The sequence below is a fragment of the Sitophilus oryzae genome, unplaced genomic scaffold, assembly GCF_002938485.1.
Source record: "Sitophilus oryzae breed Bouriz unplaced genomic scaffold, Soryzae_2.0 scaffold_980_pilon_pilon, whole genome shotgun sequence".
Lineage (NCBI taxonomy): Eukaryota > Metazoa > Arthropoda > Insecta > Coleoptera > Curculionidae > Sitophilus > Sitophilus oryzae.
In genome coordinates, this window is record NW_022147617.1 from 1556010 (window position 1) to 1570118 (window position 14109).

General features: G+C 33.9%; 1 protein-coding gene across 2 annotated transcripts in view; it reads right to left on the reverse strand.

Moving 5' to 3' along the window:
- Positions 1–4929: 4929 nt before the first annotated feature.
- The window catches only part of LOC115891277 (stearoyl-CoA desaturase 5-like), a 38049-nt gene continuing 28869 nt past the window's right edge, over positions 4930–14109 (reverse strand). Inside the window, exons 4-6 of one of the 2 annotated variants that reach the window (XM_030911720.1) lie at positions 13312–13499; positions 13072–13254; positions 4930–5440 (exon numbers count right to left, since the gene is read on the reverse strand). In XM_030911720.1, the coding sequence (XP_030767580.1) occupies positions 5059–5440; positions 13072–13254; positions 13312–13499 (753 nt within the window). In that variant the 3' untranslated portion in view covers positions 4930–5058. The remainder of the gene's footprint in view (positions 5441–13071; positions 13255–13311; positions 13500–14109) is intronic. The other variant, XM_030911719.1, reaches the window with a different exon arrangement.

Consider the following 14109-nt stretch of genomic DNA (forward strand, 5'->3'; position numbering starts at 1 on the left):
TAAATAATTGTTATAAAATAACAGATAGTTAAATAACAATCCATCACTACAATTTAACTACATGCTTTTTCTGTATCTGAGATACGCGCGTCTGGGATACAGCGTCCTCCTCGTCTGAAAGAGGTCTTAGAATTTAAATTAAACTACATACATTTGTAAGATAATTATATTTTTCTATTTTTTTCCCTTAAAATTCGTAAAATCTGTTTACTTTAGAAATATTTTTGCTTAAACAATAAGAAGTACTTTAATAAAAGTATTTTAATATTAAAATTACTATATTCCCATGTGTTAGGTTAGGTAATTCTATTTCTTTGCAGACTATACGGGGTGCTACAAATTCGAGAATACGAAAAAGTATTGGGATGTTCCCCAAGATGCCATCAAAAGTTTTAAAAATTTCAAGAATTGTTGAGTTTTTTGGAAAAAAACGGATTTTCTTGATCAATTTTATGTTTCCCTGTCGTTACTTTTGAGAAAATAAAAAAAATAATTACACATTCTCATAGCCACTTTATTAGAGCTATCTGATAGTATTTTTAGGTCTTCAAATTAGGTGATAATTTCCCATACAGCACACTTCGTCCCAGGGACGTATATTTTATGTCCATTTGTACGTCCCGGGACCAATTGGGGATGTACTATGTACGTACAAAAGTGTACGAACATAGTACGTGCCCCATGTATATACTATTTATAAGTACATAGTAGGACTTCACTACGGACGTACATGCGAGTACGTACTACGTACGTATCTTGAAAACTTTTGACAACGCATTACAAAATGTTATTTAATTTTAATATCATGACTGGATTATTTTGGTCAGATATACCTAATAATAATGAATGGACTGGATCAGTGGACCTTTTCTAGGCTAACGTTAATTCAAGTCACTCTAACCTACCTCTAATTCTTTTATTAATAAATCTAACTCGACCGCTATAAAAAATGATTTCCTAAATTATCCAATGACCATAATGCGTGACAGCCTTTGAAGAAATCTGATGGGTTAAAAATGCAATATATTATGCAATCAAGCCTAACAGGAAAATTATGCACTCCTATGTTTAAATTTCCCGCTAATTTATTCGTTCACACTCGAGTCTTGTCGGAATCGGAAGTCGGGCGTTTTCTAATGGCGTTTTCGATTGGCAGAGCTAGTGCGCACGTGCGCACTCAGTGTATTTCCATCTTTTATTCAAATACGTTTAAAATAAAATATACGAAGGGTATCGCTTAAATTCCTGTCTCGATGTTGAAGGATGACTATAAAATTTCAATGCATTTCCTACATAAGTCTATCCTTGTGTTGTATGAGGTTTGACTAAACAAGGATGAACTTATGTCTTGAAACCATTCGACTCGATTTTCTGTCCTTCAATACTGGGACGTAAATCCTCTCATTGCTCTTATGGGGAGGCCGTCGTATATTTTATTTAAACGTATTTGCTTTTATTAATCAACGTTAAAAAATAAAAACAACAATACACTGAGTGCGCACCTACTCCGACCCAGTTTTCGATTGTGTGAGTGAGTGTCATGGTGGCCGTAGGTTGTTCGTTGTTCGGCTTCCGGCTTGTTTTCTTTTGTCGTTGTCTTCGTTGCTCGTTGTTTCAAGGTAAAATTTAATAATATAATGTGGCGCAAAGATACTTCTAGCAAATATTACAAAAGGGCAAATGTTCAAATTAAGCGGTTTGAAAGAGCTCTTCAAGAGGCTCCATACCCTAATCAAAATAGACAGCCTGCTTCATTTAATCAGGCATCTTTCCTTCAATCTTGTAATGATCAACATAGCACATCAGATGTTTCAGTTCTTGATTTACAGTCTGAAGATTCTCTTACACATCTTAACATTGTGAAACTGAAACAGATAACCCTCGAGGTAACTTATGTTGTGTATCTTAAAAGTGGGAATCATCAGATCCAATTACATGACACTACATCTAATGTGACTATTTCACCTAGCACAGTCACAACCTCGAATGATTGAGAATCAGCTCATTCAATTTTTCAAAACAGAGGCAAGGATTAGATGTTGAATACTTAGTTTTCTTTTGTACAGTTAGAAGCAGTTCGTAAAAAATGAAATATCTATCAACATCCAATAAAAGACAGAGTGCGCTAAGGGTGTAGTTGCCGGACCGAAGCCAGACTCACGGGTGTATCAAGACATAAAGGATGACCCTGTACCTGAGTTTTTATATTAATAAATATTTTAAGCTGACTTCCATTGAATTATTTCTAATTAAATTCCTAGGTCGTATACGTCGTTGAAAAATGTACGTCCATAATACGTACATCGTACGTACTTTCGATCATTTTACATCCAGTTTTGGTCCGGAACAAAACATAAAATGTACGTACCTGGAATGTACGTACATGCAACGTACATAGTACGTACTTTACCACATCCCAGGGACGTACCGGGGACGTACAAAACGTTGGAAAATGTACGTCTCTAGTACGTACATAGTACATACCTGTACGTACTTGTACGTACCAGGGACCTGACGTTCGTCCCAACATTACGTAGGTACGTACATAGTACGTACCGTGGCTGTATGGGTTGTGAGATACGAAGGCCAACTTCGTTCACCTTCGGATGGCCAGACATATCGTTGTACTCAGGAGACCGAGTCCTTTTAAAATCTGAAATAAAATATGAAGGTCCGTATTTAAAAAAAATTAAGTTGACCTCTGTATCTTACAAATTATCAGTTAATTTAAAAATCGAAAAATACTGTTAATAGCCCTAATAAGGTGGCTATGAGAATGTGCAATTAGTTTTTTGATTTTCTAAAAACTAACGACAGAAAAAAATAAAATTGAATTTCAAATAAATCCGTTTTTTTTCAAAAAACTCAGCACACCTTGAAATTTTTAAATTTTTTTGATGGTATCTTGATGAACATCCCAAAGCGCAACTTTGCCGCAATTTAACCATGTTTGTATCTATTACGGTTACCGAGATACCAATGCTGGTACTTCGAATTTGTAGCACCCTGTATAATTCTAATTGGGATTATATTTTTAATTAATTGAAAGTAACTTTACAAATTTCCTTTTTTCGGTCATATGTCTTAATTTATCTTATTTTTCGTTACGAGTTACATCTGTTCGCGACAGACGAAAAAGAGTAAAAGAAGGTAGAATGAACGGAATGAACCCTATTCCGAGTTTTTGTAATCCTATCAAACAGACTTTAATCTATCATAAACAAATTCATAACGTGCCAACAATACGGTGGTACTACAGGTAGGGGGTAGGTATTATTACCACCGTACTATTACTTCATATCGATCCCAGCTACTTAGGAATTCGAATGCCGAAGTGATCCTTAGCAGTAGGAAATCTTTAAAGCTGATTATAATAATGGCTGTCGCTTCTTTGAGTTTCTTTAATTTTCATTGTGATATGGATCAAATAAATGATCGAACCGTTAACAGAATAAAATAGTCTTAATTTAAGATATGTTAAGTGACAAAAAAGGAGAACACCTATATATTATGTTTGTTAAAATTCGATAATTTTTGCTGGCTGCCTTATCTTGCCTTGAATAAAAAGTGATTATACTTTCAGGCTTATCTCTTTGACACTTTAGTAGGTGCATTGATCGTTGACTGGCATAACACATTCGATTCTCGCGAATTTATGGTCACACTCTAACCGTAGAGTTAGCAAGGTTTGTTGCAAAGATTTTTTTGTGAAGCAGTCGTAATGCTTAAAGTGGGTAGAATTACAGAATTACACGATACACTGACTTAAGTGACTTTAAAAAAGGTCGAATTATGGTTGGGTTGCGCGAGGTAGGTTTGTCGGTACGGAAAATTTCCAGAAGAACGAACAGATACTTAAGCGTCATACTACGGTATTGTTGGGTGTAGACTCAAGAACTGCGAGGGCATAGAGCGAGAGGATCTGGATGTCGCAGAGGAACCAGAGCGCTTTAAGATCGTCGATTGTTTTTTAATTGGCTCTCTCGACTGCGAGATATTAGCTCTGATTTATCGATTTTGACTATTTAAAATTAAATAATCTCCCACCGTATGTATTAACATTTTTTCTGATAGAATTTATAAATTTTGCGTCACTGAAAAATTTTACCCTCGATTTTACCGTACCGAAATATAAGATTCCTTTAAACTAATTGAATTATTACAATATCTATTAATTTTAGATATATAACATTATGCAAAAAAGTTACAGATTTGTACGTAGAATCTATATAACAAAATAAAAGAATAGGGTTTGCCATTAAAAAATATGTTAGGTATATCCGCAACACTATTTTGAAGTACCTTGTATACTTTACAGTAATTTTAAAATGTGCTTCTTAACCCTCCCTATAACTTTTCTATTTCACATTTTGTTCTAAAAAAACTTAAAAAACGTATTTTGTAAAAGATATCGTGTCTCGAAGCAAGTCAAGAGTTAAAGGTAAAAACAACCAAAAGGGAAAAAATCCGACGTTAAATAAAATACGACGAACCAAATACCATGTTAAAGATACAGAAATTTATTACTGTATGTGTAACATTATTTGGCCATCGTTTTTTATATTCAATTATAATTTAATGTGTTTGGGTTCCTTTCACTATGATCTGACTGGCTTGTCTCGTGGCAGGCTTGCCTCAAAAAATGTATAGAAAATGTATCGCTCTCGTCTTGCCCTCGTCTGGCTCTTGTCTCGCTATTATCTCGCTCTTGCCTCGCTCTTGTCTCGCTTTCGTCTCGTCAGGTCTGGACGCACCTTTATAGTGAGAATAGCGCCTTAATCGTTTACCATGGCTGCCAAGATCACGCGAAGGCTGTGATGACAATGACACAATATTTGTAGTAGTAAGTTGGCACAATGTAACGGTTTATTTTATGTTAAATATTCTTAAAAATATAAAACAAATAATAATATGTATTAATGAGAAAATTGTTATACACTAATAATAAAATTATTTTATCAGTAATAAAATTTTACTTAATCTGACACATTGTATTTATCACATATCGTATACAGCAATGGTATAAATATATAATTAACGGTATATTCTATAGTAAAACTACGCTCTAATTCTGTTAAACTTCCTTATTTCATTGGCTTCGGTTTGCTTCATATCTTTGTCTCCCCATCCCCATATAGAATCTAAATGATGATTATCTTTTGCATTTATCATATTAGTTTCTTCTATTTTTTCAGTTACAGACCAACTACCATCTCCTGTTCGGGTTGCTCTTCTTCTAATCATACTTTTTGAAGCAGTTTTAAGTTCTGTAGCCCATCCTATTTTTTCCATCAAATCAAGAAACGCTGTAGTAAAATTTAATCTGTAATTTCCTAGTTCTGCCGCTTTATAATCCCAAGGAAATATATGATGATAATTATGCCAACCTTCTCCGAAAGCTATTATTGATACTGATTTGTTTTCTGTTGGCTTTATATCTCTTAAAAACAAAAATAACATATATTAAAAATTCAAAATATTAGTTACATTACGTTATTTTTTCATTTCATAAAATGTACATATTTTTAAAGCCCAATGGTCCATATTATGCTTGTTATTAGTAAATAAATTAATTTTGTTTATTAGTAAATAAATTCATTTACTAATCCAATCTATACTGCATATTAAATTGTTTGTATCTAATGAGATATACTCCTATCATTATTTTTTGTTTTATAGAGTTTTAAACGAAATGACTGTATTTAAAAAAATAGGTGTTTATAGATCTGAGTAAAAATATAATTCAATACCTCTCATATTTATCAAATTCGGTGGTGATTTTTTTACCGAAGTGGATATAAACTATACCGGGTGCGTCCCAAAAGTGGCTCACCCCAATAACTTTTTTTATTTTTTAAGATAAAATAACGAGATTTGGTCTGTAAATATATGATTTGATTTTTAAATGGCACCCTTGATATTTTTTACATTATTCGATAGAAAATGATACTCTGAATAGAATGACATATTACATGTCAACTTTTAAAATTTTCTCTTAAAAAAATATTGTATTTAAATTTCAATCTAGAATGTCCTGACTGTGTTAAAAACACTAATTAATCAAGAAGCCTTGGAAAAATAGATTTGATGGTTTAATGTTTTAATAGATTGTCTTGGCCGGTTAAAAGATGCCCAAATCGTATTTTTAATCATATCTTAATACTTAATTTTTTGAAATGGATCGAGGGTGACTCATTAGCATATTGAAAGAGCATTTTTACGAATAATTTGGTACCACTCACTTGGTATATCGAGTCAAATTGCAATTTTTCACTATTTTAGGTTATGTTACAATTTTAAATAAACCATACGCGAAAATATCAAAAGTTGACATATGATATGTCATTCTATTCAGAGTGTCACTTTTTATCGAATAAAGTAAAAAAATACCAAAGGTGCCATATAAAAATCAAAAGTTGTAGTTATTTCCGGTGAAACAGGACGTAACCGAAAATAATTGAATACGTCAATCAATCCGAATTTATGTCATATACTAACATACCAAATTTCTTTATTTTATCTTAAAAAATAAAAAAGTTATAGGGGTGAAACACTTTTCAGACGTATTCAGTATTATAGACACCTAACAAAAAAAAATTATTTAAATTAAATGATCTATGGGGTGATTCACTGTGATGGTAGGCTAACGTTTATGGAGAACCGTTGATACGATTTATTAAAATAAACTGTACCTACTATTTTATGAAAATACATTAAATTAAGTTTAGAGTAATTTTCAGTATTACAGTTTGCGTCATTTAAAAAGTAGTAGTATTTTTGTTATTTTAAGCGAAACACCTGGTATATACTTGGAAACTACCATTTACTTCACATAATTTTTCTATTATATTTTCATATACCTAGCTCTAAAAGTTTTCGAGATAAAAAATAAAACACGTGTAAAATTGACAGAAGTACCTTGAATAAGCATTTGTAAAATCATGAATTAAATATATTAAAAGCTGAAATTTGGGTTACTTACTTACTGCCATTAATCGCTGACGAGTATTTGACACGCATCAGAAGGGCTACGCTGGGCGTTTTCTTTGATGAGCTTTTCTGTGACTGAGTAGACAGATACGTGATCTGATTTCCTTTTCGCACTCGAGTTATTCAAAAGTCTTATTACTTTGTTGTCTTTTTACTTTTTGGTTGTCGTTGTTACCTAAGTTTACAATTCTTCTCCGTTGCCATTTAATGTGCATTTCTATTTCTACCACCCACTGATTTTGTATGTTTATCCTCTTTAAGTTTTACTAGAAAATATCTTTTTACTTTTTGAGATGTTTACTCGGCTTCCTTTTACTGTCTACAAGTTCACCGTAAAAAAGAAATATTGGTAGACGGTTTTCTTGCATCTTGCATACGTGAAGAGTCGGGATTTACTAGTCAGGACTTCAGCGCTCTCGCAGCTAGCTTTGTTCAGGACAGATACGTTTGCGACACGGGTTTGAAATTTGGGTGAGAGGTTAAGAAGAGTCCGTGTATTCGATTTCTCGAGCAATCGACTGGATGTCTTCTTCTTCTTAAAGTACCTGTCCGCTACCAACGTCGGCGATCATTTTGGCTATGCTGATTTTGTTTATATCAATCCGGAAAAGTTGAGTGAGCGTTTTTCCGAACCAGGATCTGAGGTTTGCGGGCGAGGAAATTCGCCTGCGTCCTGGACGTCATTTTCTCTGTATCTAACCTTGGACGATGTACTAGGGCGCTTCCTTAGTTCCTCTTCACGTGACCTAGATATTGCCGCTTACGGCATCCGACGTTGTTGACGAGTTCCAGATTGTTTTGATTGGTCTCAGGACTTCGATGTTTGTGAAATTGTACATCATGGTATTCTCAAGATTTTCCTGTACAGCCAGAGTTCGAAAGTTTGATTTGGTTTGGTGTCCTCCTTTAGGGTCCAATAGGTATCTCTACGCCATCACCATATGTGAGAACGGAGTAGGAGACATTTTAGGAGTCTTTTTTTTTATTTCTAGAGTCAGATTGTGGATTTTAAAGACTGGTTAAGAATGCGCATTTGACTTTTCCAATTCTGCACTTGATTTCTTGCGAGTTGTCTCACGATTTATTAATCATATTGTAAGTTTACCGTGAGACAATCTCGCAACAGGTCGCAATTGTCGGTTTATGTACAAATTAATTCCAGTGATCTTGTCTTTGCTGATAATCATGAATTTCATTTTAGTTTTATTTATGTCAGGTCTATACTTCGTACTAGTTTCTGCTACACTGTTCATCATATTTAGCGGCAAACCCTATTATATCGTCAGCGTAGCGCAGGTTATTGAGTGGGATTCCATTGATCTAGATACCTTCATCAAGTGCCTCCTAAAAGATGTGTTCAGAGCTCGGTTCAGAGTACATATTGAATATCATTGGTAAGATTGCACTAGGGTGGAACGAAAAAAAAAATGTTTCCTAAATATTTTCACACAAGCCTCAAAATGTGCCTTTAGATAAGTATTTTTTTTTCTCAAAAGCTGAGCGCCCTGCCTTTGTATCTTCAGGTTCCTCGCGGACCTTAAAAGCTGAGATATTTTGAAAAATATTTGTTTCTTTGCCCGTCAACATATTTGATAATTATTTATCTTTTACCTTTAACACACTGCTTAATATGACTATAAAATATAACACAATATTGTTATCCAAACTAAATCACTTAAATTATTGTTTTCCGGTTCCTCAATATATTTGAAACTTGTCCACCTGCATGATAAACTACCATCCGTGGCACTTGCCTGTGACAAAACTGGAATTTTAGATCACGCTGCCGCTATAATCGCAAATGCTGTTTTAGAGGATATTGGAGTAGTGTCTAAAAGCAGTTCTACACAGATAGTAGATAGAATGAAGATCAGGAGGGCCAGAATGTCTCAACCTAACGTTAATGTATTAAGTGAAATGTCGTTATTAGGCGTGTTTTTTTGATGGTCGAAAGGACTCTACTATTATTTACGATAAGAATAAAAGGAAGAGAAAACGCGTTGTGGAAGAACATATTTCTATTCTAAGTGAACCCGGTTCTAAGTATTTGGACGACTTGAAAGAAAAGTTTGACTTGACTGAACTTTCTGATTTAGTAGCAGTTGGGACAGATGGAACTGTTGTGAATACGGGAGTGAAAAATGGCGTTATTCGTTTGTTGGAAAAAGAATTAAAACATCCCTTACAATGGTTAATTTATTTATTCCATTTAAATGAACTTCCTTTGCGATATTGAGTAAAAGAACTAGATGGTGAATCTTCGGGTCCCGGTGGACTCAAAGGTGTTATTGGACAGAAACTAGATAACTGTGAAACCAGAGCTGTTGTAAAATTGAGAAAAATTGAAACTGTCTAATAACACAGGATTGAAACTGTCTAATAAAACACGCCTAATAACGACATTTCACCTAATACACTAGTACAAACGTTACGTTGAGACATTCTGGCCCTCCTGATCTTCATTCTATCTACTATCTGTGTAGAACTGCTTTTAGACACTACTCCAATATCCTCTAAAACAGTATTTGCGATTATAGCGGCAGCGTGATCTGAAACTCCAGTTTTGTCACAGGCAAGTGCCACGGATGGTAGTTTATCATGCTGGTGGACAAGTTTCAATTATATTGAGGAACCGGAAAACAATAATTTAAGTGATTTAGTTTGGATAACATTACTGGGTTATATTTTATCGTTAAGCAGTGTTTTAATGGTAAAAGATAAATAATTATCAAATATGTTGACGGGCAAAAAAACAAATATATTTTTCAAAATATCTCAGCTTTTAAGGCCCGTGAGGAACCTGAAGATACAAAAGCTTTTGAGAAAAAAAAATTAGTTATCTAAAGGCACATTTTGAGGCTTGTGTGAAAATGTTTGGAAAAAAAAATCGTTCCACCCTATTAGGCACCCCTCTCTTCCAACTCGCATGATATCTACTTGTCCTGTATGCTTTTCATCCACTCTAGCATCTGCCGACTGGTTCCAATACCGATTTGCTATGATTCGTAAATATTTACCGTCCATGCCGGACATTTTCAGGATGTTTATCATTTGTTCGTGTGTTACTCGGCCAAATGCCTTTTTGTAGTCTATTAGACATGCAAAAACGTTACAGCTCACATCTTTTCATTTTTGGAACCGGACTTGTTCGCTGAATAATGCCTCTCTTGTGCCAAAGGCGTTTATGAACCCAAACTAATTGGGTGCAATTTGCTTTACACATTCGGTATATTCTTCTATGAATAACTTTTACTAACAGTTTTACCAAGTGGCTCATAAGACTTATTGTTCGATAATCCACAGGTCTTAGTACCTGTAAATTATCGAACAAGGAAGTATTACCTGGCTTCTTTGGGAGTATTATCATTTCAACCATTCGACTGGGATTCTCCCTGAATCAGATATTGAGTTGATTAAAATTAATAAGATTTCTGTTAGAGTCCTAATTTGTTCACAATCAAGGAATTTCAGTAATTCAGTTGGTAATTCAACTAGGCTTGGTGTCTTTCCTCCCTTCATTTCTTTCAAGGTTGCTGGCATTATTTCATGTTCTGTGCCTTTCTCTATAACAGATTTTTGTGTTGCTCTGAGGTCATGAAGACGTTCCTTCAGGTACTGCTCCCATACATTCTTCTACTCATCTTTGTTGGTTATTTTATGGCCATCTTGGTCTACAATTTTGCAGCTGTTGTTGTTCTTGTATTTTCTTGCTAACATTACGATAGACGTTAAAGTTGTAGTACCGACTCTGGTAGAACTTAAATCTTTTGACAATGCTTCTCTTTCTCTTTCTCCTTGGCTTCTCTGGTCTTTCTTCTGATTGTACGGTGGGTTTATTTGTATGCACTTGGCTTGCCATTATTTCTTTTTCTTTCCTCTATGACCTCTAGAATTTCGTTGGTCATACACCGTTTCCATTCTCTAGGATTTTTCTTGACGAACTATTGATTGTGATTGTGTTTGTTGTTTGTTGTAATATCGCAAGTCCTTTTTCTGCGTATTCGGTACCTTCACTGTTCTCCAGTATATCGTTAAGGGCGTTTTTTACTGTTTGCTTGATATCTCTTGAGTCTTTTAGTTTCCTTAGGACTGTATTTCACTCCACACTTTCTTGTTTACAACTCTCTTCACATTGATTTTGAAGTTTTACCAATTACAGGGACGAGATCAGATAGAATGTGTGCCTCCGGATACGTTTCGATTGCTGTACACTAATTTCTATACATCTTGCTAATTAAAATATAATCAATTTAATTTCGTACTACTTTTAATGGTTTGTCCGTTGGTGATTGCTCCTTGTCGTCGTTGGTTTCTGTCTCCCAGTCAGAATGAGCCCACTGAGTTCGACCTTCTTCTTTCTCCCAGTATTGCATTGAATTCCCCCATGATGCTTAGCACATCTTGTTTCTTTAGTTTCTTCGTTACTTGACTTATGCTATGGTAGAGCTCCGCCACTTAGACATAATGTTTATGTCTACTGGTTTTGCTTTCATTTGTATTAGCATGATTTGTTCGGAGACTGGAATGAAGTTGTCTACACACTTTATTACCGCCTTGGTAACTATCACATAAACTTCATTTTTGTGTTTGCCGTTGTTTTGTCTAGAGTAGTGTACTTTGTGATCTTGAATTTTAGTGGATCCTGACCTAGTCACCTCATTTCGCATACTTCGAGGATGTCTAACTTCATGTGTGACATTTCTTGAATGGTATTATCGATTTTTCCTCCTTGGCTCATTAACTTTACGTTCCATGTGACACTAGTCTACCAGATATGCTTGTAACCTCCAGATAGTCTTGTAGCCTCCAGATAGACTTGTAACTGCCCCTCCAGATTTTAATTTCGCTGCAAATATTAGCATAAAATTCTAATAGGGCTTATCCATTCAGAATCTTTAATGAGGTGTTGTGCCCTAGCCATTCTTCTTTATCTCTATTCCGTTCTCTCCATTCTGCAGTACATCCGTCTTTAGAGTCGGTTCCCCAACTCCAGGGCAAGGGGGTGCCCTACTCTGTCAGCTCGTCCTCTCGATACCGTTGGCCTTCAGAGTTTGATTGCTTATACCGGCAATCATTCCATCGCCATATCCTCGCAGTAGAAAGAGAGTGCACCAGCGATTGGATATCACACGGAAGAATAAAAAAATGTATATGTAAGTCCGTTTGATATAAAATTGCTCAAATATATCTTTGTTATTTAAAATTAAACCCTACGTAAATTATTCAAAAAATCTAATAAAGTTGCATTTTAACGATATATCATGCACAATTTTCCAGTTTCTTCAGTAGAGGTATTTAAAAATTAATAATTCTATTATTACAGTTTCGTTTGAAGAATACCATAACCATTTTAGAAATATAGCTTGTAAAATCTAACTCATACTAACTCATACTTATAAAGTTTGAATATTTACAATGGTAACGAAGTTCTTAAAAGGAAAAATTATAATACAATTATTATCCTTTAAATAGCTTTACTGAGGAAACCGGATGGTTTGGTTTGGAAACCATAAAAATGTATCGTTAAAAATAAATTTTATTATTCTTTTGATTTTTTACTAATATCTATTATACACAGGGTTTAATTTAACATAACAAATATATTTAAGCAATATAAATGTAGGTACTGAAAATAAATATATTTTTTATGCCCCTGTGTGATATCCAAGGTTGTGTTAGACAAAAGACAAAGACAAAATTTCAACTTTCAATATGGTGAATTCATGATTTTATCATTGCTTATAAGGTCATTCTATTGTCAATTTTACACCTTTTAATTTGTATCTCCAAAATTATTAAATATATTTAATTATTATAGTATAGGGGAGTATAATAGAAAAATTATGAAAAATAAAAGTAGTTTCCAAAAATGTAATAAAATATCGGGTGTTTCATTTGAAATAGCAAAGATGATACTGCTTTTAAAATAAACAGCAACATTGTAATGCTGAAAATATTTTAGTAGATGGTGGGTTTAAATAATAATTAAAATTTTGAAAACGTCTAAGCTAGCATCCCTGTCAATCACTCAGTATATTGATATGCGTACCATTATTAAACCGATACCGCCCTAATAATTACCTTTCATATGGTTTATTTCCCCAAATATGTGCAGCGCTATTGACTAACCAGGTCCCATTCAGTGAAACAACGTATCTTCCCATGCATATCACAAACGACATCCAAAGAGTTTCACCAAAAAAATACCATGGTATGAAAGTAGGAATGCATAACGTCATTATGATTATCAATAAAATGTAATACCTAGAATTAGCATATATTAATTGTGTTACGCTTATCCTAAGAGAAGTGCATGTATACTTTATTTGGAATTGAACTACGGGATCTCCTAGAACGTCACTCATGTCAACTGTTTTTCCCTTTTCAAAGACATCTTTGTGTTTCTTGCACATTAGCCAACCGATATGAGAGAAAAAGAAACCTCTACTTGCATTGTGTGGATCTGCATTTGTGTCAGTAAATTTATGATGTACTCTATGATCCCTAGACTAAAATGATTAAAAAACGAAGATCAGAAATAGATGTTTAAAATTGCGTAAATATACTTAATAGGTACTAATACTAATAACCATATAAAGGGAAATTAAAACAACTTTCGTTGCACGTCATCAATGACACCGTGCGTCATCTTATGGAGTTTGATGGTGATCGTATGATGTGCAACCAAAGTTATTTTAATTTCCCTATATGTAGCAATTTTTTTATAAATATAACTACAATGTGGTAGATTTGCGTCCTTATGTTATATATGAAATGGCGTTAGCAGGTTTAGGATATTTATTATTACTCTATAATTTTGTGTATTTATTTTTTAATAATCATTATTTCACAAATATATTTTTGTAGACGTTTCGAAAATATGGATAAATAACTGGTCAGGATATAGAAAATAAGTCAATATCCTGTAAATTTTCCTTCCGGTTGTTAAAAGCCTAAACCCTAACCGGATCGTGCCTAAATTTTGCACCTACGTATTGCTTGTCCATTTTATATTTTACTTTTTTCATACCTTCGACAAATATACATATATTCAAATTTTATAATTCGTTTTATTTAAAAAAATGTTATAAAACAAGCCTGTAATTGACATACCTAATT